The sequence below is a fragment of the Columba livia genome, chromosome 1 (genome assembly GCF_036013475.1).
Source record: "Columba livia isolate bColLiv1 breed racing homer chromosome 1, bColLiv1.pat.W.v2, whole genome shotgun sequence".
NCBI lineage: Eukaryota > Metazoa > Chordata > Aves > Columbiformes > Columbidae > Columba > Columba livia.
Genome location: NC_088602.1, coordinates 46,615,819 through 46,638,010, shown reverse-complemented (window position 1 = coordinate 46,638,010; position 22,192 = coordinate 46,615,819). Strand labels below are relative to the sequence as shown.

General features: G+C 47.7%; 1 protein-coding gene and 2 long non-coding RNA genes across 6 annotated transcripts in view; 2 read left to right on the top strand and 1 right to left on the bottom strand.

Annotated features, from left to right (window-relative positions):
* The first annotated feature begins 4,745 nt into the window (after positions 1-4,745).
* Positions 4,746-10,680, top strand: POU4F1 (POU class 4 homeobox 1). Its single transcript, XM_013369248.3, has 2 exons — positions 4,746-5,632; positions 6,549-10,680. Exons 1-2 carry the CDS (start codon positions 5,510-5,512, stop codon positions 7,593-7,595), a joined length of 1,170 nt encoding a protein of 389 aa, XP_013224702.2. The 5' UTR covers positions 4,746-5,509; the 3' UTR covers positions 7,596-10,680.
* A 3,705-nt stretch (positions 10,681-14,385) lies between these two features.
* Positions 14,386-22,192, top strand: part of LOC135579005 (uncharacterized) — a 121,966-nt gene continuing 114,159 nt past the window's right edge. For 2 of the 4 annotated variants that reach the window (XR_010471233.1, XR_010471232.1), the window contains exon 1: positions 14,386-14,513. This is a non-coding gene — a long non-coding RNA (uncharacterized LOC135579005). The remainder of the gene's footprint in view (positions 14,514-22,192) is intronic. The other 2 variants (XR_010471227.1, XR_010471229.1) reach the window with 1 other exon arrangement.
* The window catches only part of LOC135579007 (uncharacterized), a 186,782-nt gene continuing 179,097 nt past the window's right edge, over positions 14,508-22,192 (bottom strand). The window contains exon 3 of the long non-coding RNA XR_010471236.1: positions 14,508-15,550. This is a non-coding gene — a long non-coding RNA (uncharacterized LOC135579007). The remainder of the gene's footprint in view (positions 15,551-22,192) is intronic.

The window sequence follows — 22,192 nt, the reverse complement described above, 5'->3', positions numbered from 1 at the left end:
GCAACAGGACCTACAGCGTTTTCCACCGGACCTCTGCCTGGCTCCTCCGGTCTCCTTAACTTTCCCGAAAGGGGACGTTGTGAACTACCTTGGGACTTAAATCACCATCAAGCGTTTCAATTTTTAATATGACAACATTCTACACTTTGGCTGCAAAAGCAATTATTGCGGCTTGTACATCAGTAATTAGCAGGTCGTTGCTGATGTAAGGAAAGTCCTCATTAGGACATGGAAATACTTTTTGTGCATACACCCAAAGGGTTGGTTGGTTGGGTTTGGTTTTTTTTTTTTTCTTTTTCTTCTGAAGGTTGATTTTTTTTCATCTAAAGGGAAAATTGCTTTTACACTAAGTGGGATATTGACTTTCTGTGAACTTCACCAAATAACACATGTACTGTAGGTTTTCTTTCAGTGCTCTTACTGACACTCAGGGTAGGACAAATACCGCGACTAAAAAATGTAAAGCTAGCGTTTGGTGAAATAAAATTTTCCAGGATGTTTAGAGTGAGAGTTTCAATAAGCTCCACATTACTTTTTTTTTTTTTTTTTTTTAGGTCGGGTTATATGATAAACTATGATCAGGAGTTAATACTTAATATCTCAAGCTTTACTGTATTCATCTTTGGGGAATCCTAAAAAGAGAAATCAAATACAATGGGTTACAGCAATTAATTTATAAATCGTTTCACTGAGGGAATAAGGGGTTAGTTTATTACTTTCTCGAGATGGGTAGTTCAGTCAATTAAGGAAATCTGCCTATTTCTTGCATTCAAAGCTGGAGAAAACTATGGGAGACAAGTAAATGTATTGTGTATATATATATGCCTCCATCACTTTATTGAGCATCTTGGGCCATTAAAGTAGGGCTACGGTATGGTCGTATCTCCAATGAACTCGCCCCTCAAAGCCTGCGAGTTTATTGCCATCAGTATTCATGAGGTTGGACGTACCCACGAGGAACAGAAATAACAGCGAACATTAAAATGAAATCTATTACCAGGCCCGTCCGATGCTAAACCTGGCTCAAGCCGTGTTTCAGAGGAGACAGCTGTGTGTGGCAGGGAGAGAGGGGGGCCGCCGGGGCCGGTGACAAGGGCGCCTGGTCCTCGGAGAGCCCTGGGGACCCCCCGGGCAGCAGCCCCCGCACTCGGTGGGGGCAGGGGGAGCAGAGGGGGCTGCGGCGCGGACACCGGCTGCAGCACCGCAGCGGGCGTTACGGTCGGGGCAGCATCAGGAGGGGCTGTAATTTAAAGCGTCACTTTAAAGATTAGCGCTTCCTCTCTTCCAAAAAAAAAAAAGTGTCCCAAGGGCTTCGAAACAAAGTTTGTCAAGCGGCAGACCAAACGATGCCTGAATAAAAAAAAAAATCTTCTCTTCCCCGTGGTCTCTACCCTCTACATTTCGCACCTCTGAGAGATCAGAGGGAAAAGTTGGCTGCGACTTCCTACCGCTTCTTCTGCCTCCGAGGGCAGCAGGAGGGACCAGCTGGGAGACAGCAGCCCCGCGCCTCCCGGGGTCCGAATGTTGGTGCCCCTGCACCGCACGCTGTCACCCCCAGCCCTCGGGCTGCCGCGGTCAACGCGCCCCGGTTGAAGGAAGGAGGAGCACTTGACAGAGTGTGTCTCTCCAGCTGGCGGGGCCCCCAACTTGCCAAACGGAGCACAATCCAGCAGGATGCACATCTCAAACGACAGAGGCAACGTGACAACACACATCCCTGCCTCCAGAAGACACCAGAGAGATGGAACAAAGATGCTTAGAACATCTAGAGGTCTTTGCTTCCATCAACCTACTGCTGGCGCTTGGGGAGGAGGTGGGAGAGTGGCGAATTTTCTGCGTTTCGGGATGAAAAAATAAGCATGTCAACAGAAGGGGTTGTTTTAAAAGTACTGGAGGAGTTCGATGTTCCGCCGGCCAAGGAGAAGGTCCTCCCACCGGCGCCTGCCCGAGCCCCCTGTCCCAGCTCCGGCCGGTGCGGTGGGGCCGGGGCTGCCGCACTGCCCGTTCTGCTGCCGTGGGCAGGGCCGGGGCCCGGGCTGCCTGTCCCCGTGTAGCCCCCAGCCCCTGCCAGCCCAGCGTCGAGGCGGGTAGAGACCGCGACCGCAGAGGCAAAGCAAACCCGGTGGCATATGGGGAGGCAGGTCATCGCTTAACCTATAAATCCATCCCGCCCCCGGTGGCCTTTCTTGCCACTTGCACGATTTTCCCTTGTTCTCAGCCTTTCCCTTAGGGAAACCTGACGAACTTGGCCTGACGGCTGCTTGGCGAGCAGGGACCGTGTAGGGACATGCAGACAAACACCCCCGCATCCCAGGCGGAGCAGCCAGAGCCGCCGCCCCACGCCTTCCTCCACTGGGCAAGGAAGTGAGCCGGATTTCTGCCTCTTTCCCCCGACGGGATGGGCCAAGGAGCCCCGCGGTGCCTGCTGCTGGCTGGCTTGTCGCTGCTGGCAGGGAAAGGCAAACTGCTTGGGCCTTCCTCCTGCAGCTGGCCGCTCAGCAACTTGGCAAAAATTGGTGGTGTCTCTCACTTTCCTTTTCCTCTCCATCCCTTCCCCAAGAGGCTTTTTCTTAACAAGGCATGGTAGCTTAGAAATAGCTAGACTAAGTCATGTGGCTTTAAAAAAAATCCATATAAAGTATGATTTGGCTATTCTGATGCAATGATTTCGATAAACAAGGAGAGCTCAACCCAGCTTCTGACCGGTGTCTTTCAAGTTCGCCCCCTCAGACATGAAGTTGCATTCCGCCACCCCAGGGGACGCGGTAATGGATGGAGACCTGGCTCCCTTTCACACAAGTAATTGGCAGTATTCCTCCTTCCTCCCGAACGGGATGAGGAGCTGGGAAAGGCTTATGAAGACAAATGTGGACTTTACCTGGGGTTGTGGTTTGCGTGTGTGTGCCTGCGTGTCCTTTCGGATGTGTTTATGCGCATAAATAAGAGGCATTCAGGAGAAACAGGGTAATTCCGATGCTCTCCGAGGCTGTCACATCTCTAATCCGAACACCCCGCTGCCTCTCTCTGCTGCCTGCCTGCCGGCAGCGCTGCTGAAACACACCCGCTAGCAGCTGGTAGGTGACCGAGGGACGGCTCCAGCGTGCCCCGGGGGCAGGATTCACCGAGAGCAGTTCCCTGGGGACTCACACTAATCCCACAGGCACAGCAGCAGATTCACTCCTCGGCAGTTTCTCCTCCAACTTCACAAGCAGTTTAAAGAAAACAAATCTGTTCTAAAACGGGACAGTAACCCCGAATCACTCATAAAAACAATCCTGTGTTATTAATCCTAGTGTAACTCATTAACCATTTCATTCAAATGCAAAAGTATTCAAATAATAAAACACAGAAAAGAGAGAGAGGGAAGGAAGGAAGGAAGGAAGGAAGGAAGGAAGGAAGGAAGGAAGGAAGGAAGGAAGGAAGGAAGGAAGGAAGGAAGGAAGGAAGGAAGGAAGGAAGGAAGGAAGGAAGGAAGGAAGGAAGGAAGGAAGGAAGGAAGGAAGGAAGGAAGGAAGGAAGGAAGGAAGGGGAAAGAATAATTTATCCAGACTACTTTTTTTTTTTTTTTTTTTCAGGCTGTATAAGGTGGAATGGACTCATCCCTTACATAAAACGTACCTGGCTAGCAAGAGGAAGAGAAAGAGGGGAAGAGGAAAGGACAGAAAGAGAAAGAAAAAGACAGACAGAAAGACACATAGAACGGGTAGAGAAAGAGAGAGAAGGGAGCAAGAAATAAATAAGAAAGAGAGAAGAAAGATAAAGAGAGAAAGATAGAAAGAGAGACAAAGAAAGAAAGAGACAATGAAAGTAGAAAGGAGAGAAGAAGATGAAGAAAGGAAGGGAGAGAAAGAGAGAGAGAGAGAGAGAGGTAGAAAGAGAGAAAGAGAGGAAGAGAGAGAGGAAAGAAGAAAGAAGAAAAAGAAAGAAAGAAAGAAAGAAAGAAGGAAAGAGAAAAGAAGAAAGAAGAAAGAAGGAAAGAAGGAAAGAAGGAAAGAAGGAAGGAAGGAAGGAAGGAAGGAAGGAAGGAAGGAAGGAAGGAAGAAGGAAGGAAGGAAGGAAGGAAGAAGAAAGAAAGAAAGAAAAGAAAGAAAGAAAGAAAGAAAGAAAGAAAGAAAAGAAAGAAAGAAAGAAAGAAAGAAAGAAGAAAGAAAGAAAGAAAGAAAGAAAGAAAGAAAGAAAGAAAGAAAGAAGAAAGAAAGAAAGAAAGAAAGAAAGAAAGAAAGAAAGAAAAGAAGAAGAGAGAAGAAAGAAAGAAAGAAAGAAAGAAAGAAAGAAAGAAGAAGGGACAGAAGGAGGGAGGGAGGGAAGGAGGGAAGGAGGAAGGAGGGAGGGAGGGAGGGAGGGAGGGAGGAAGGAAGGAAGGAAGGAAGGAAGGAAGGAAGGAAGGAAGGAAGGAAGGAAGGAAGGAAGGAAGGAAGGAAGGAAGGAAGGAAATTCTCTACGTGGTGGTTTTCTGCTTCAGACCACGCCAGTGAAACTTGTTTTCTCCCACAGGCAGGGAGCGGGGGCTGGCTGGGAATCCAGGAGGAAACACACAATTTCATCTCGGCACACGCTTCTCGTGGGGGAAGTGGCTGCCGCCACATATTTGCAACAGAACTACACGGGGTGGTGGGGACTGGAATTATGTGGAAATCAGTAGCCTCTGAGTGCTTCGAACCAATGTGGTTCTACTCAAGCAACTGGCGTATGGTTCTGGAAAGTAGCGGGGTGCGGCCGGAGGATGCCCCTTTCTGCAGGCAGGGACCTCTAACGCGGGCTCGCTTCTCCGCTCGGCTGTGGCAGGGGCAACGCACCTTTGTGTTTCGGTACCGAGGGCCGGGTAGCGGCGCCCTCCTGCACCCAGTCCGGCCCCGCCCAGGGGGCTCCCACGGCCTCCGCACCCCGCCGCCCATCCCCGCCCCGTCGGGGCGCCTCGGGCCCCGCTGGTGGCGGCGCAGCGCGCACGTGTGGCAGCCACAGGTGCCGCAGCCGCCCGGTGCTCGGCGTCTCTCGCTATAAGAGCGGCCCAGCCGCCGCCGCCCCGGCGAGACGGGCGAGGGCTGCGGGAGATGCAACAAGGCGCGGGGAGGCAGGGACCGGGGGCGGCGGGAGGAAAAGGAGGAGGAGGAGAAAAAGGAGGAGGAGGAGGAGGAAGGGGGGGAGACAGCTGATGCCTGTCAAAGCCGGAGCCGTCGCGCTCTCGCGAGAGCCCGCCCGGCGGTAGCCACGGGATGCGGGGCTCAGGTGCGGGCAGAGCGCAGCGCAGCGCGCCCGGCGCCGGGCAGCGGCAGGCAGCCGAGTGAGACGGCGGGGGCCGGAGGGAGCCTCGCCGCCCGCTCACCCGCCCACCCCAGCCCCGGCCACCGCGGCAGCGGCGGCGGCGGGGCAGGGTCCGCTGCGGCACCGCCGCCACCGGCTCCGCCACCCGCCGCCGTCCGCGGCTTCACCCGGCAGGAGGAGAGCGCCCGGAGAGCACTTTTCCCCCGACTTTAGGAGTGTTTGTGGATTTACATGCCAAGCCTTCAAGATGATGTCCATGAACAGCAAACAGCCGCATTTTGCCATGCATCCCACCCTACCTGAGCACAAATACCCCTCTCTACACTCCAGCTCGGAAGCAATAAGAAGAGCATGTCTACCAACTCCACCGGTAAGGGAGAGGCAGCTGCAGCTCTCCTCTTTCTTTCTTTCTTTCTCTCTCTCTCTTACACGCACACACTCTTTCTCTCTCTCTCTCTTTTCTGTATACTGCATGTATGTGTATGTGCATTAATAAAAAAACCGCTGCGAGGCACATTTTGACAAGCGGCGCTTAATGTTTTTTTCATGTCTTCCTCTGCAATCATCTGAGCGCCTGTGATCTTTTTTGAAAGCGGTGTTCACACGAGTCTCCGACTTCATCCACTTTCTGTATTAATTTTTATGACTCGGCCTCTGAAAAGGAATGCGCTTTATGTGCTCTTATGTTTGACATAATTCCCCAGCTGAGAGTTACAGATCCATTTCTTCTTCTCTTCCTCCTTCTCCTCCTTTCTATTCTTTTTTCTTTCCTTATTCTTGTTTTATTTTTTAATTTGTACTTATTTATTCGTTCCCTTCACGCCCTCGTCCCTTTTTTTTTTTTTCCTTCGCATTCACCCCCAACTGCTTGCCCTTTCTACTCTTCGCTCCTTCTTTTCATCTTTTACTTCCCCTTCTCGGTTTCTCCCCTATTATTCTACCGCACCCCCTATCTCCCCTCCCATCCCCGTGCTATCTCCTGCTATACACCGCTTCCCCCATTCACTTGGCTCTTCCCCACGCCGTACCCCTTTAAACGCGCATACTGCTGCCGGCTCCCCCCCGCACTGTCACCCCAACTTTGCCCACCTCACTCTCCCCTCCCGGGCTCCCCTCCTTCGACTTTCCCCCCCTCCCTCCTCACGGCATACCTCATCCTCCCGCAACCCCACGATTCCCTGCACCGTCCCCTTCTCTCTCTGGTCTTTGATTCCTCTCTTTCCCCCTCCCCGGCGCCCACCTGCCCTCCTCTCCCCGCACCCCGCTCTGTTTTGTGTCCCTTGCAGCTGCAGAGCAATATCTTCGCCAGCCTCGATGAGACCCTGCTGGCGCGGGCCGAGGCTCTGGCCGCCGTCGACATCGCCGTCTCGCAGGGCAAGAGCCACCCGTTCAAGCCGGATGCTACCTACCACACCATGAACAGCGTACCCTGCACCTCCACCTCCACCGTGCCCCTGGCGCACCATCACCACCATCACCACCACCACCACCAGGCTCTGGAGCCCGGCGACCTTCTCGACCACATCACCTCCCCCTCCCTGGCGCTCATGCCCGGCGGAGGCGGCGGCGGGGCCGGCGGCGGAGGCCACGACGGGGCGGGCGGCGGCGGCGGCGGGGCCGGCGGCGGCGGGGGCGGCGGCGGCGGCGGCGCGGGCGGCGGCGGCCTCATCTCCACCTCGGCCCACCCGCACTCGCACATGCACGGCCTGGGCCACCTCTCGCACCCGGCCGCCATGAACATGCCGTCGGGGCTGCCGCACCCCGGGCTGGTGGCCGCGCACCACGGGGCCGCGGGGCAGGTGGCCTCGGCGGCGGCGGTGGTGGGGGCGGCCGGCTTGGCCTCCATCTGCGACTCGGACACGGACCCGCGGGAGCTGGAGGCCTTCGCCGAGCGCTTCAAGCAGCGCCGCATCAAGCTGGGGGTGACCCAGGCCGACGTGGGCTCGGCGTTGGCCAACCTGAAGATCCCGGGGGTGGGCTCCCTCAGCCAGAGCACCATTTGCCGCTTCGAGTCCCTCACGCTCTCCCACAACAACATGATCGCCCTCAAACCCATCCTGCAGGCCTGGCTGGAGGAGGCCGAGGGCGCCCAGCGGGAGAAAATGAACAAGCCCGAGCTCTTCAACGGGGGCGAGAAGAAGCGCAAGCGGACTTCCATCGCCGCCCCGGAGAAGCGCTCCCTTGAGGCTTACTTCGCCGTTCAGCCCCGGCCCTCGTCCGAGAAGATCGCCGCCATCGCCGAGAAATTGGACCTCAAAAAGAACGTGGTGAGGGTTTGGTTTTGTAACCAGAGACAGAAGCAGAAACGGATGAAATTTTCCGCCACCTACTAGGGGTGGGCGGGAGGGGCGGCCCTGGCACCCGGGGGCACCGTGGGCACAAGGGGGGGCCGGGTCGGGGCCTTGTGGGACGCCCACCCACCGCCGCCGTCGCCCGAGACGCCGTGGGAAGTTCCTGGGGACCAAGGGACGATGTAGAAATTAAACGTGAAGTACTCGGGGCGGGGGGGGAGGGCGTGCGGGAGGTGTGCGCTATCAATTATTAAAACAAAAAGACACTTGGACACCAACGAGAAGGAGAAGAGAGGAGGTAAAAACGCTCTAGAACCCCGTGGGGGTCATTTCTGCGGCCCCATCCCGCCCTCTGCCCCCCCACCCCCCGACAGAAAGCGGGAGAAAGAGCAACTTAAAGCGTAAACACACACAGACACACACCAATAAATACCGTGACAGCAACAACCACAAACCGAGAAACCTAAGTCACAACTTTCCGAAGGAAAGCAAAATCGACCAACAAACCCGGAAGGCGAAACTGTCGGTGATGACGCTACGTTTGGTTTGGGTCTCTTTTCATTGCTTTCTGGTTTTCTTTCTTTTCCCTGGCTTGGTAATGAATGAGGACCGCGGTGGTTTGGTGTGGGGGGTCTTTTTCTTTGGTTGGTTTGGGTTTGGATTTTTTTTTTTTTTTTTAATTTTGGTTGCTGTTGTTTTGGTTTGCTTTGGTTATTTTTTTTCCTCGAATGCGGTTCTTCGCGAGGCTTTGACGATGGGTCTTGTCTGTGCCGGGAGAGTGGTGCGAGTGGGGCCGGTGGCCACAGCCCGGCGGGACAGCCGGACCTCCCGAGGCTCGGGAGCGGTCCCTCTCCTCTCCGCCGTTGCCTCAATAATCCTAGTTAGTTCAAGGAAAACAAGCAAACAAAAAGTTACTCCACGGTCCCTTTGTTTCTCTTCCCTCGCCTGCGCGGTTTGCGTTTCCATCTATGTCTAAAGACAGGTCCCTGTCTCTGCAGAGATGTGTCTGGAGATAGATGCCAAAACTGCCCGAGCAGGGATGCTCTTCGAAAGAGTATGTTCAGACTCATTAAGGCTCGTGGTTAACTATGTCCTCTCCCCTCCCTCTCCTCCCCACCCTGTTCCCCACCCCGTGCCTCCCGGCACCTCTGCCAAATATGCTGGATTTAGGTTAGCAACGGGCTGCGGTGGGGAAAAAGGTCCTGCCTTGGTTTCCCCCGAGAGCTCGGGGTTATTGCACCCAAAAGGCAAAAGAAATCACCAGTGCAAGGTTTGAAATGGCATTTGTTTCTGAGGGGTCTGCATATTGCGAACAAACACGCAAAAAACCCCACTCCATTTGGGCTTAAAAATCGTTTATTGTCAATAATAAGTATTAGGTAGAAGATGACATTTAGGGGTGTGTGGAGGGGTTCGATTTGCACTATCACGGTCTCCCGGATTGGAAGCGATGATGTTATTCCGTAGTAGCGATGCTGGTACTACTACTAATCATCAAGGTGCATTATGTATCTCGCGGATTGAAAATAAAAAATCAGAGCTTGTTAGGTAAAAAAAACGCCAGCTACGTGCAGAAGCCATTGCTGGCTCTAGCTGCTGACGAAGGACTATTAAGGCTTTCAAGTAATAAGGAATTTCTGAAAAGAAAATACCCTCCTGTTTAAACCAAAACAAACAATAGTCTGAAATTATGCACGATCTAAAAAAAAAAAAAAATTAAAAAAAATAAAATAAAAGAAAAGAAGGCATAGAAAGATCCATTATAAAGTCTCGATATTATTTATTTATTTATTTATTTAACTATTTATATTATTACTATTATTATTAATTTATGTATCATTGTTTGCAGCGCAAACATTCTATGCATTTTGAAACTGAGCACTAAATAGACTAGCTTCTGGTAGAATCTTTTGTGGATGGTGTAATTTCACAGTTTAACTGCCTGTTTTCACCGAAAACACGAACATTCTTGTCACGTTCTTGTATTTAGATTTAAAAGAGAGGGAAAAAAAAAAAAGAAAAAAAGAAGAAAAAAAATATAAGAAAGACAATTGTAAATATTTTCTTTAATGCACAAAAGCAAAAGGTTACAAACTGCAACCACGTGTGGATCCTGAAATGTCTCACTGAATAATCTACCTGTCCATGTATGTTTGCTGAGCTTTCTCCTTGGTTGTGTCTTTATTACTTTTATTTCTATCAGAAATATTTCTGTACGCCAAAATACAACAGGGAGATGCGTCCCAGCATACTTACAAATAAAACTAATGTGAAAGCAGAATAGTTATTATTATTATTGGGTGCATTTAAAAAAAAATATTTCCAAGACACGGCTGGTAAATTCAAAGTGTGGCCGCTAGACGATAAGACTAATTCTACCAAAAAGAAAAAAAATAGTGAGAGATGTATTTTTCTGCTAAATCCAGAAATCATTACTTTGAGATAGGTCTTATGTGAAAATCGGTGCTCTGAATAAAATTAACTATATATTAGCTGCGTCTGTTTCTTGAAGTTTATTCTATAACTGCAGAATATAAATCAAAGTAAAAATTTAAGAAGGACTTCTGAAGTATTTCTTTTCAGTTTGCTGGAAAGGATTATGCACCTACAAAATATGTATAAAGAAGAAAAGCTTGGGTGGTTTCAGGTTTATATGTTGTTCTGACTGGCCTAATTGCACTTAATTATGTAACAAGATACTTTATTTTTTATTTTGGGTTAATAAATATGAAAATCGTAAACTGATCTCTCCTGATGTTGTAACTGCAATTGTTCATTAGGAACGTATAGGATGCCACCTACTGCTTCAAGTGATCAAAGAACCTCTTTCTATTTTCTGATGACCTGTGACTAGATCAGATGCCAAATGTAAAAAGTTACTTAATAGCTGGGATTATTTCTTCTGTAGACATATTTTAGCCAAATCTTTTTAATTTCGCCGGTAAATCTGTGAATCAAGGAAGCGTGATGTTCAGAAAAGAATAATACGTTCAAAAAGCTGTGATTTTAAACAACTGTTGATGTTAAGAAAAAAGCACTAAAGGTATTTTTTAAAAAACCCATAGAACTCGTCCACCAGAAATTGACTCGTTTCTGTTGTTATTAACTTGAAATGTCATCAGAATTTTTAATAAATGCATTTGTAAAAATATTATTTTATAGAAAAGTATTACCGCATATCATTTTTGGAGAGTCAGGAATGAACAAATAAAAACAATAACAAATGTTGGGTTTTTTTCCTTCATCTGCCCCAAACGATTAAAATGTTACAAGCGATACCACATTTGTATTATACAGTAATGACCGATGTATGTATTGAAAAGTTAAGGAGTTTGTTTTGTAATAAGTACAATCCTTATCGAGTACAAAGCAAAAATAATATGTTAATAAAACAGATCGTGAAAATAAAAGCTTTGCAGAGTTTCCTATTTTTCATGGTAGGAAACTGTGCAAAACCGGAATGTCCTGCTTTCCGTCGGATGAGATCTGAATAGTTCATAAAACTATTAAATACTCATGAGACCTTATTAATAAATGCCTCACTAAAAAAGGAGAAAGAAAGAAAGAGAGAGAGAGAGAAAGAAAAGGGTTTATATTCCTGTTTATAAGGTCTGACCTAAGGACTGATAAAACTTTTACATCCGAGAAAAAAAAAAAGTAAGAGAGAAAAGTCAACGAGGCAGAACACACGTTCGCATTTATTTCCCAACAATATACAACCTCCTGCATACAGAAGTGCAATTTGTGACCATAAAAATAGACATTTTCCGCCCCCGCTTGTGACTCGGGCCGAGGCCGCTGCAGGTGTCACCTCCGATGGCTCCGGCCCTTCAGGCAGTTCAGCATCTGTGACCATTGCCGAGGACATTTCGCTGCTGTCGTTCCTTCAATGGCCTTTTTCTCTACACCTGAGGTATCTCGTCGCTTTCCTGATGTGTTTTTTCCAGTCCTAAGTCCGCAAGACCCGGGCTGGCTCCTGGAATTTCTGCTTAACACTTGCTCACCGCTTGCTTTCAACTTAGATTAGGCGATCATAAGTGAATAACAGACACCCACTGCCACGATCGTATTGATTTTTACTCTCCTGTGATATTAAGACTAATTCGGTCCCGGTTCAACAAGTAAAAAAGGCTCCCCAGAAGGGGAATGAAGTGTCCTACAGCACAGATTTTATGGTTTATGTGCCTCCTTTCCCGCCTTCCCGTGTCCCCCCTTTCCTCAGAAGAGAGATAGATTTGTCGAAAGATAATTATTTTAACTCTGACGGACTTGAGCGCATAAACCCTGATACCGCCGCTGTTGCCCTGTGTTATTCTGGCATTTCCCAAACGATTTTAAATCCCTCCAGTTATTTATGTCTCGCTTTTCAGTCGGCACTATTTTTTTTTTTTTTTGGTAGAGCTTTATTATATTTACCTGCTGATTCCAAAGCGGAGAAAAGCCTAATTGATTTTTAAAAGATCAGCAGCAGAATTCCAACCCGCTTGGGAACCTGTTTCCACCTGCCAGACGAGCGTCTGATTATCGGTAATTATGTTATTTAAAGGTTGATAAAACATCGGAGCCGGCTGCTGCCTGGGCTCCTTCCCCAGCGCGGGCGCGGAGGGGACCCACGCGGGGCGAGTCGCGGCCGCCATCACGTGCGCCGCCGCAAACACAATTACGGAGCCGCCGTTAATAATTCATGGGCTGAGATTTGGAAAATTAATAAAATGAATTATAACAAGAGGCTAATTAAAAACTTTAGTAATTGTTGTCAAGACAGCTTGATGGGAGGCGTGCTTCACGAACCTCCCCCCCACCCCCCTCCCCGTTTCCCTTTCCGCTTTTGGGCAGCGGTGTGTTTTTTTTTTTCCCTCCTTCACAACCCCTTCACACCTGAAGGAGGCTCAGTTTGGGAAAAAAGCAGTAGATGAATATATCGGTCAGCTGAATATGTAGGTCCCAGAGATGGTACCGAGGTGGTACAACTACAAACCAGTCTCTTTCGCATCACTGCAAGACAGATAGGTAGGCGGGCGGGTGAGTGGCTGCATAGGTGGATGAATGAAACCCAGGGCCCAAAAGTTAATTTAAAATAGGATGTCACACATAAATCTTTGAAGAAACAGCAGCAGAAAGTGTCTCCTGCACCGGCGGGCCCCGGCAGCGGCTGGGAGCAGGCAGGGGCAGGCAGGGGCAGGCACAGCCCAGCGGGCAGAGCCGCGCACTTTCCGCTTTTGCTTTCGCACTGCCGACAGCAACGCCAGTCAGTGGGGGGCCCCCACCGCGACTCCTGCGCGGGGACTGCCTCCGCGGGGTGGGGGGTGGGCAGAGGGGCCGCGGAATGTTCACCGTCCTCATTCCCCCCTGCCCCCGTGGGCCGGCTTTTCTCCCCCTAGTTTGAGACGCAACTTTAAGCGGGACTCAGCGCGGTGTTTCCGCGGGCGGACGGGGCCGAAGAGCCCGGTCTGCTATACCCGTGCGGGTTTATTTACAGCCATGTCACCAGCCAAACCCTGCCCGGGAGCGATGGCTGATCGTCCAGGGGCAGCTGCGCATGCAAAATCTGCTTCCCAAATTGGTCTCTGGGAAAGCAGGAGTCCTCCTTTGAACTATGTTTTAACTCATTCAGCCTGCTCACCTAAGTGTGCCAAAGCGTCTCTAATTCTGGGAGGGGAAGTTTTTAAGCACCTCTTTAAAAAGCAACAAACAAAAAAACCCAAACATATCGGGAAGCAAGGGGGGTGAATTACTTTAAAAAATCTGATGTCATAAGACGTTGATCACTCCAAGGACTGAAGTGTTTGAAAGGTTTTGTATCAAAATTAAATACCAGAAAAAGACACACTGCGCTGCTGCGTTGAAGATAAATTGCAACTTCGCACCGATTTTCACATGCGAGTGATAAAAGTCTCGAAATAGTCTCCTTCGGTGGGAACGACGAGCGACCCTCCGGCTCGCCCAGGGTGCAGCAGGGAGCGGTTCCTGGTGCGGGGACAAACAGACCCCAGCCCGGGTCCAGCAGCGGGAGCCCGGACAGACGCTGCGCCGCAGACACACGGCTCATGCTGAGACCGCCGAGGTGCGGGAGGGGATAAAGGCATATGCGCATCCCTCGCCCGGGTAAAAGAAAGCAAGTTAAAAGTGTAAGCGAAAGCTAAAGCGTGTAAAAGCTGTGGGTTTGGGGTTTTTATTTATTTATTTACTTTTAATAAATACGTTCCTTGACAAGAGGATAGCGTGTCAAGATGAATACATCTCTTTTTTTTTTTTTTTTTTTTTTTTTTCCACAGGCTGCGTGGAAAGAAGACAAGGCGCCGATATACATAGCTTAGTCCTTGATTATGGTCATGATGTAAACCGAATTACTAACAAAAGTTTGTTTGGTAACTAATTATAGATCACTAAATCTCTGCCTCTCTTCACTTCAGCATAATGTATACAAACTTTTGTACACGCGGATCAGAATAGAACAAAGTGTTGACAGCATCCAGCAGTGGAAATTCACTTACACAAGACTTTTTTTTCACTGAAGTGTTGACAATAAACATTTAATGAAGGCAGAGACTTGGATGTCTCAAGACAGTGTCAGAATACTTTAAACAGACCATTAGCATGGCTTCTTCTACTTCAAACAGAGCACACTATACCATAACATTATAAAAATACAAAGTATGAAACAAATAATCTGTTTATACAGATATTTTAAGCTGTTTTCACCAGCTCTGACATCGCCTGTATTTAGTAACAGAAACTTACTCATTTCAGATTACTCGCGCCTAAAAAATGTTAAATACAGTTAATGCAATATTAATCGCCCTTTGGTGATATAAAATGCAATATTTTCAGGCAGCTATCGAGCTTTTCTAGAGGAAGAGCTGATGAAAACAGTCACAGCTGAATAGTGGAGAGAAAAAAGCTCTGTATTTATTGCTTTTGTTTGGCTTTTGGCTACAGAGACAGGAACATTCTAATGGGGTAAGGACATTTATTTTATCTGCAATCTATTGCTGCTAGAGCAGGAGTGGCAGATGGGGTTTGGTGTTATATTCACAGAGTAATTTAGAGCAAATCCTAATAACTAATAATGATTTATGTTAATTTCAATCACTTATGTGACTTTATTAAAGCACTGCTGTAAGAGGACTAGAAAGGGGGGTGAGGTGGGGGGGTGCAAGAGGAGAGACCGGAGAGAGGCAAGCTGTGTCTGTCTGAAACCGAACTGCATGCCTGGGAGGTTGCTGTGGTCGGCTCCAGCGAAATGACCTGAGGACCAGCTACCGCGCACGGCTTGCTTTTGAGACCCTATATCGCCGGCGCTAATCTCTCAAAATAAAAGCCGCTTGTAAGAAACCCCGTCCATCTACGGGAGGCAAACAAAAATAGAGAAACAGAGCGAGAGAGAGCGTTCGAGAGAGAGTCGTGTTATGCAAAATGTATTGATTGTGTGCGAGGAATCTGCGATGATGATGCGTTCGGCTTCCGAAAGAGCAGTAGGAGGCTAGTGGCAGAGTAACTAGAAAGACCCCGAACGTAAAGTATGCGAAACTTTTATTTTGGGCTGCTCCAGGGCCGTGGAGGTCTACAGTTCTCTACTCAAGTTGAATCTGCTTTAGTCCTCGCCGCAAATCTCTAGGATTCTTTTCCCCATGGGATTTTATATTCTTATTAGGGGAAGAAAAAAAAAAAAAAAAAGAAAAAAATTCCAAAACAACCACAGCAATTGCGATGAGCCTTTCGCATTTCCCCCTATAATCTTCAGTTTCGTTAACAACTGGTAATTCTTGAGCGCCCACATGTAAACACAGGCGCACACGTTGTCGTGTGTGCGTTGAAATGAGAGATGTTTGCAAGAGCCAGGAAATCTCATACCAACCAGTGCTGTTCTGCACAGGATCGGTTTGATGTAGGAGAAAGGAGTACTTACAGGATTTTGAAAGGGAGGGTGCTCTTCGCTTCTGGCAATTTACTTTCCCAGCTACCTTTATGCGTTTTTCTGCCTTAAGGCATACAGTCTGAAAATAAAACAACATCAAAGCTCCTTATTAACACTATTTTCCTGAAATCAGAAGGTGAAGCTATCTAAAACGTTTAATCTAGTGGTAGCATTTATTTCCTAACAAAACAGCCAGAACAAAGTTCAAAAGAGCTAGTGCAGTTATCTACAGGAGACTGAAAAGCAAAGTGCAGAGAGTGATTTATGTTTCTGTTAGAAACCTTAAAATGGATTAAATAAACCTTAGGTTTTGATGCATTCTCAGTCACTGTATTGTGTACTATAATTCCCGTTTCCAAACAACAGGGATGAGGCTAACCCATCTTCCCCACTGCCAGGTGCTAGAGACGTGCGTTTCCTAACTTTTGGGTTATTTGCAGAAAGCTACCTTTTCTGCAAGCTGGCACTGCATTTTAAATGCAACCGGTTTCCACACAAGGCGATTTTTGTGTTCTCTGCAGTAAAGGTTTTATACATAGCAACACCTTTTTTCCTTAGATAAGAAAAAAGAAAAACAAAAAAAAGAGCGAGCGAAATCCCTGGTTTGGGGACTAGGAGTAATGTTGCTGTCGCTTAAAAGCAGCTCAGGACTTTTTCAAATCAGTGTGTGTGTGCCCGCCTGCTTTTTGAACTCTTTTATTTATCACGGCGGGCTTGCGCGCAGGCGGAGCAGCGGGCGGGCGCGGCGCCGCTTCAGCACCACGGAGAGCTCCGGCGGGGCAGGGGTGGGCGGTGCGGAGCGCCGTGCGGGGCGCGGTGCCGGGAGCGATGCGGAGCGGAATGCGGGGCGCCGTGCGGGGTGCGGAGCGCGGTGCTGGGCGCAGTGCTGAGCGCGGTGCGGGGCGGGAGGCGGTCGGCGCGGGTGAGGGCTGGCTGTCTGGCTGCACAGAAGCCTGTAATATGTTAATGGCCGTAGGGGATGCCTGAGGTACCATCTCAAGCTGCTTCGCACACCATATGTCAGGCCGTTAGCCACATGGATCTATTAATCAAAGGGGGAGCTAGGGAAGAGAAGAGAGGCGGGGGGGAAAGGGGGCTTTTAATACCCCACCCTGTTTTGCTGTGTACTTTCCCCTTTCATTTCTCTCAGATATAAAGACCCGGAGTACCTCGAACACACAGCTGTAATTCTTTTTTGATCCACTCTTTTATACCCTCGTATAACCAGCTCAGGTCAGGCGATAGTGAGATTTGAGGGAGGAGACTGGGAAATGTGTCACTTTTCCCCCGGCAAAGGGTTTAGTTTTAAAGTGCTGCTCAACTTCTCTGACCCAGGGGATCTCTGTCCGCCCCCTCAGCTTTCTTGAGAAGGGCGTCTCTGAGGGCAAGGCTTTTTCTAGCCATCCAGGGACCACCTTCCATAAATGCAGCCAGACCTCCGACCGTCCGTACCGCTTTTACATGTGCCCTGTTACCTATTGCAACTAATTTCTTCATGGGAGGTTTGTCTAACAGTGACTAAATCCATGGGTTCCACAAAATTATCAGGAACAAAGGAAGAAGAAGCCTGTGTAGGAGAGTGGTGTAAAAGCCCTTCTGTGCGTGAATTTTTCATGCAGCACTCTAAACGGGACCGGCGGGCCCACCCAAACTTCTGCTGTTCAGGCAAATAAAGATGTCCTGATGTACATAACGCCAAGGCTTATCGCCCGAGAAGATGCACAGGCTTCCGGGTCAGGTTTCTGCTCTTTGCTTGTAAGATGAGGTGTTTTGGGGGACTTTCTCTTCAGGGTTAGAATGAACATGCTCACATGGGTTCCTCCTGGACCTTGTTTGCCGGTCGGTAGGTGACATGTCAGGGCACAGCCCGGACAATCAACAGTCCTCTCCTGATTCCGACACTGCTAGATTTTTTTCATTTTTTTCCCCTTTCCTTTCTTTAACCATGAATGAGAGGGAACATTAAAGAAACTGACCTTTTGCTCAGGCACATGCCACATAAAGTTTTGAAATTCTAGATTATTATGAAGTCTTACAGCGGCTCAGAAAAGTTTTTGAGTGGTTGGAGAAGGGGGAGGAGAGGAGCACTTCGGTGTGCTAGGACTCTCCAGTAGGGTCCCCTCGTGGGGAGCGTGATAGTGGATCGTACAGATCCCCCACCCCTGATCTCCAGGCCAAGCGGCACCCACGCGTGTGCTGGAAATTGTTGAAAAACACCCGGAGAAACAGAAAGGACATTGGCTAGACTGGGGACACAGAAAAGACAGAGAAACTCTGCTTTTCAGAGGTTTAAATAAAAAGCACAAGATTCTCTAGCCAGATGAAATTCCCTCTGTTGGTACAGAGCACCACAGAGAGGCAAGTCAGAGGGAGGAAGCCCTTGAAACAATTTCTACAATTCCAAACACGGGATAGTAACCCTATTTATTGTGTTGTGAGATACATCGCACAGGTTATGTTGAAGTCAGTTTTTAAGACAGACCTATTTTCTGACCTTTTTTCCCCTTTCGGTGGCTGGAAAAATAATGAGTGGGTTTGTTCTTAGACCTAGAGATAGCACACATCTTCTGGAACCTTTGCTTTAATACACATTACATTTAACCTGCAATAAAAGTATGAAAGCCTTTCTAAGCAATACTTTACATGTACGTAGAGGTAAATGCACGGGCTGAGCGTCAGTTGATTCTGCATTTCCACCTAGACAGGGAAAGGCTCTTATTACCTTTAAATTTTGGTGCACACACCACCCATCATTTTCTTCCTCTATTTAAAAGGTAACCCATATATCTGTCGTTTTAGGTTTCCAAAGACTCGTAACTTAATTCCTTCAGGCTATTCATCAGCACAGTAATTAAACTAGCAAATGGATGTAAATAAAGTGAAATTGGTTTCATGACAGATGAGCCGAAGAGGCCTCTGACATGAAACAAGCCAGGACAATAATTATTTCTGCACCGGGCTATATGAGGAACTCCATCTGGATTTATTAGGTGCTGCAAGTTATTTGCTGGGAGCAGGCAAGACAGGAGGACTCACTTTAATTTGGCAGGGTTTTTTTTCTTTTTGCATCCTAAGTAGGTTACAGAAATATAAATCTGGAATTAACTTTGCCAATACTCCGAGAAGCCTCTACCCAATGTAAAAACTCGGCAGTGAAAATAGGTAGTAGGAGAAAGGCTTCTTAAACAATTCATTCCCAAATGCTAAATAGGAGAAAACCTATGTTAAAACCCTGCTCTCGAGCTATCCCTTATTAAAAAATAATCTAGATCATCAGCCACTGTATGCTTCTCTTTTCTACAAATATGCATGCGATACAGTGGAGGCAATAGAAAGAAGGCAAATTTGGAGAGCTTGGGAATTTTGAGGGGCTTATATTTAAAATATATATATATATATATATATATATATATATGTATGTATATATACTATCAGCTAAATGGTGTCTAGTAAGATCCCCCCGCTCCCTCTTCTCTGTCAGGGAAAAGTTTATACCTGCAGAGAAGAGGGGAGCAGAGAAAGGGGCTGCGAAAGGGAGGATGTGGATTCCGCAAGGCTCAACTGTAATTGGAGCCATCAGGTCCAGCTTGGAGGGGAAGTAATATACAGAATAAATAAAAAAAGGGCTCTCACAGCAGGTGCAGATTAGTCCCTTTTCCCCTGAAAAGATTAGAAACTGAGTGCTTTATGCTTAAACGTACTCTCAATTATTTAAGCGCCCCTTCGTGATTAGCAAGTAAAAGTAACGCTCCAAAGCGCTGAAGAGATGAAGCAAGAATAACATCGCTTTCCCACAGCTCACGTCGGCTTTGCAGCACATGCCCAGCTCCCCGCCGGCCAACACCGCTCAGACAAGGGAGCGCTCTCGGATACATACACCTATGGGGTGGGGAGGGGGGGGAAAGAGAGAGGAAGGGGAGAAGGAGGGGGGGGCAGATTCAGAGCTAAAAAAAATCCACTGTCGAGGCTGCGCAGGCTGCAGCCCAAACTTGTTTCACAGGGAATTGCTATCCCTGCACAGATTTGTCCCAGGAATGCTGGACCCTCAATATTCATTCCACTGGGAGGGGGCGGCGGGGAATCTCATACCAAAATCTCAAACAGAAAACAAACAAACAAACAAACAACAAAACAACAAAAAATAAAACAAACCCCAAACCACCCTCTTTGAATGGGCTGGAAATGAGCCGAGGACGCCTATGTTTGTGTACGGTAGCCTGATTAGGGTTCATATCTTTCCGCAATCAAATCGGGTGCGTTTTGCACCCTTACTCACGGAAGGAGCTGTGATATCTGCAAAGCCAGGGAGAGATCCTAAAGGGACTAAAATCCCCTTATGTCTGAAGCTTTCCCTTTTAACACACACCAGACTAATTATTTAAAAGTTCTTGTAAAATTAGAAGACATAGCCCAGTCCTTTAATTAGAATACACCGTGAATAGGGATAGCATATGGAGGGGAATGTCAAGAAGAGGGTGCCAGGGGCAGATCCTAGGAAATCTGTATTCATTTCTGCCTCCTATTTGTTCAGTAATCTCTACCATCATAACTAAATCTTGGAGCACTGATGTAGTTCGAGTTGTTGTTGACTCAACGTCAAAATTCAATCACTGGGGGTTTTGCATCAGCCGGACTACTTATTTGTCTAATAAATCCGTCATTTTGTAAGAAAAATATTTGAGCAGCCGTACTTGACCTCTTGGTATCCACAAGCCACATTTATTTCTACCAGTTTACAAATGCAAAATGGAGATGATCATCTTAATGCCTCGAGGTATTGTGTTGATTTCTGATTGGATTTTAGATGGAAATGTCTATTTTAAATACCCCGTGATTAAATCGTACATATAATAGAATTCATGCCTCTCAAATAAAATCCTGATTTGCAAAACCCGATTTTATTTTAAAAGAAATATTATTTAAGCATAAATTGTTTTCTTAAATGATTTGTTAAACCCAGGCTGTAAGATTTTATTATTGCCGGGCATCTTCCTCACTGGAAAACTTATTTTGACCCTGGACCACGCGTTTCTGCTTGAAAGGTGTCAGACAAGGGTGGGATGGATGTACACCCGTTTGAGAGCGCTGTCTAGTCCGTGACATCCCGAGCCGGGGGATTTACTGCTTTTATCTTTATTCTTTCGAAAAGGGGATGCACGCTGCATAAGTTTAATTGGGGTGGGGCGAAATAACTTTCCCCAGAGCTTTTTGGTTGGGGGGGTGGTGGTGGTGGTGAATGGGGAAGAGGATGGGATGCAATAAGGTCACTGTCAGGAGAGGAGAGATTTGGGAGCCTTCGGGCGGGCGAAAGTCCAACTTCAGCCACCAACACAAGCCCCAGGGAGCCGAGGCCGGGGGTCCCCGCACTCTGCGCCCGGTCGGGTCCCCCACGCCCCCGCCGAGCAGCGCGGGGTCCCGCCGGCCCCGGCCCTGCCTGGGGAAGCCACATCGCCCTGGGGCCCTGAGTGGCGGCCACCCTGCGGGAGCGGGGAACTTCGCCCTGAGCTGCTTCTTTTTTGGACTTGTTTCCTTCAGAAAACACCCCCCACTCCCCTTTTTTTTTTTTTTTTTTTTTTGACTCCCATCCCTTGAGCCTCTTGGGCGGCTGTCGGGGTCTTTCTGTCTCCATGGAAATATAAAGGGCCGCTATCAGCCCGAGCAGCGGTCATTATTCCCCCATTAAAGTCAGTGATCGATCCGTTCCCCCAGCACCCACTGGAGTGGGAACCACGAAGGGCCACGTCTGCCGAGCCGGAGCCCCCCGGCTCGAGGGGTTCTTTTCAGACAACGTCCCCTTGGCAGCCCATCCCCTGTGAACTCCTTAATGAAGTGCCCGACGCAAGGAAGGGGGAAAAAAGCGAAATATTTCAGCATATTGAAAATATTAATGTTGGCTTGTAGGAATTAATGTAATGGGCTATAGTTATTAACAACTTATAAAGGCTTAAATCAATATAAATTAATTTAATTATGATTTCTAATTGCATTATGCATGATCAATTTGAAACACTACATTAAAGATAATTAGAGCAGGGTCCTAGTCACTAATCACTTCCCTAACAGCTTAATGAAAAGGAATGTCATGTATTACCTATGGGGTGGACCCATGAAATAATATAAATGCTTATTTTCCAGTAGAAAATAATTGTACCTTTTAATAGATGTTTTAATTACTTTATTGTAACACAAAATGGATTGGAACATTTTGCATGGCCCTGCTTAAATTTTACTGGTGTTGACTGAAGTGCTATGTATTATGAGTCCATGAATTGATGACCCAAAGGAAGACTAACTTTTATGTAAAAGTATCATGCTGTCCTTAGAAGCTAGTGCCAAGAGGTCACAGTAGATGGAGGTCCTAGCTTAGCATAATGGGTTTAACATTTCCATGACATCATCAGGGAAACTGAAAAGGAGTCTAAGGATAATCAGAGTGGTCATTCAGAAGCAGAGTAAATATTTTATGAGGATATATAGAAGACAGGAAAGAAGGTGGTCAGAAAGGTGAATCTCTACTTCTTCATGCTCTGTGAAAAAGGTTTTTCACTTGGTACCAATTTTGATTGAAAACTTGTGTATAGTTAACACAAAAAAAGGCAGAGCATGACCCTTGGAGGTGTGAATCCCAATTTGTTTCTAGCACTGGTCTAAATATATTTGTATTCATTGTTGCCCTTAAGGCTTACAGCTTCTTTCTCTCTTACTTTTCGGATATAAATAC

What these genes read in the sequence shown, in the direction of transcription:
- POU4F1 (XM_013369248.3), top strand. Translation starts at nt 5,510, where the DNA reads ATGATGTCCATGAACAGCAAACAGCCGCATTTTGCCATGCATCCCACC. An exon ending in CATGTCTACCAACTCCACCG is followed by an intron (nt 5,633 to 6,548) that starts GTAAGGGAGAGG and finishes TGTCCCTTGCAG; the next exon opens with CTGCAGAGCAATATCTTCGC.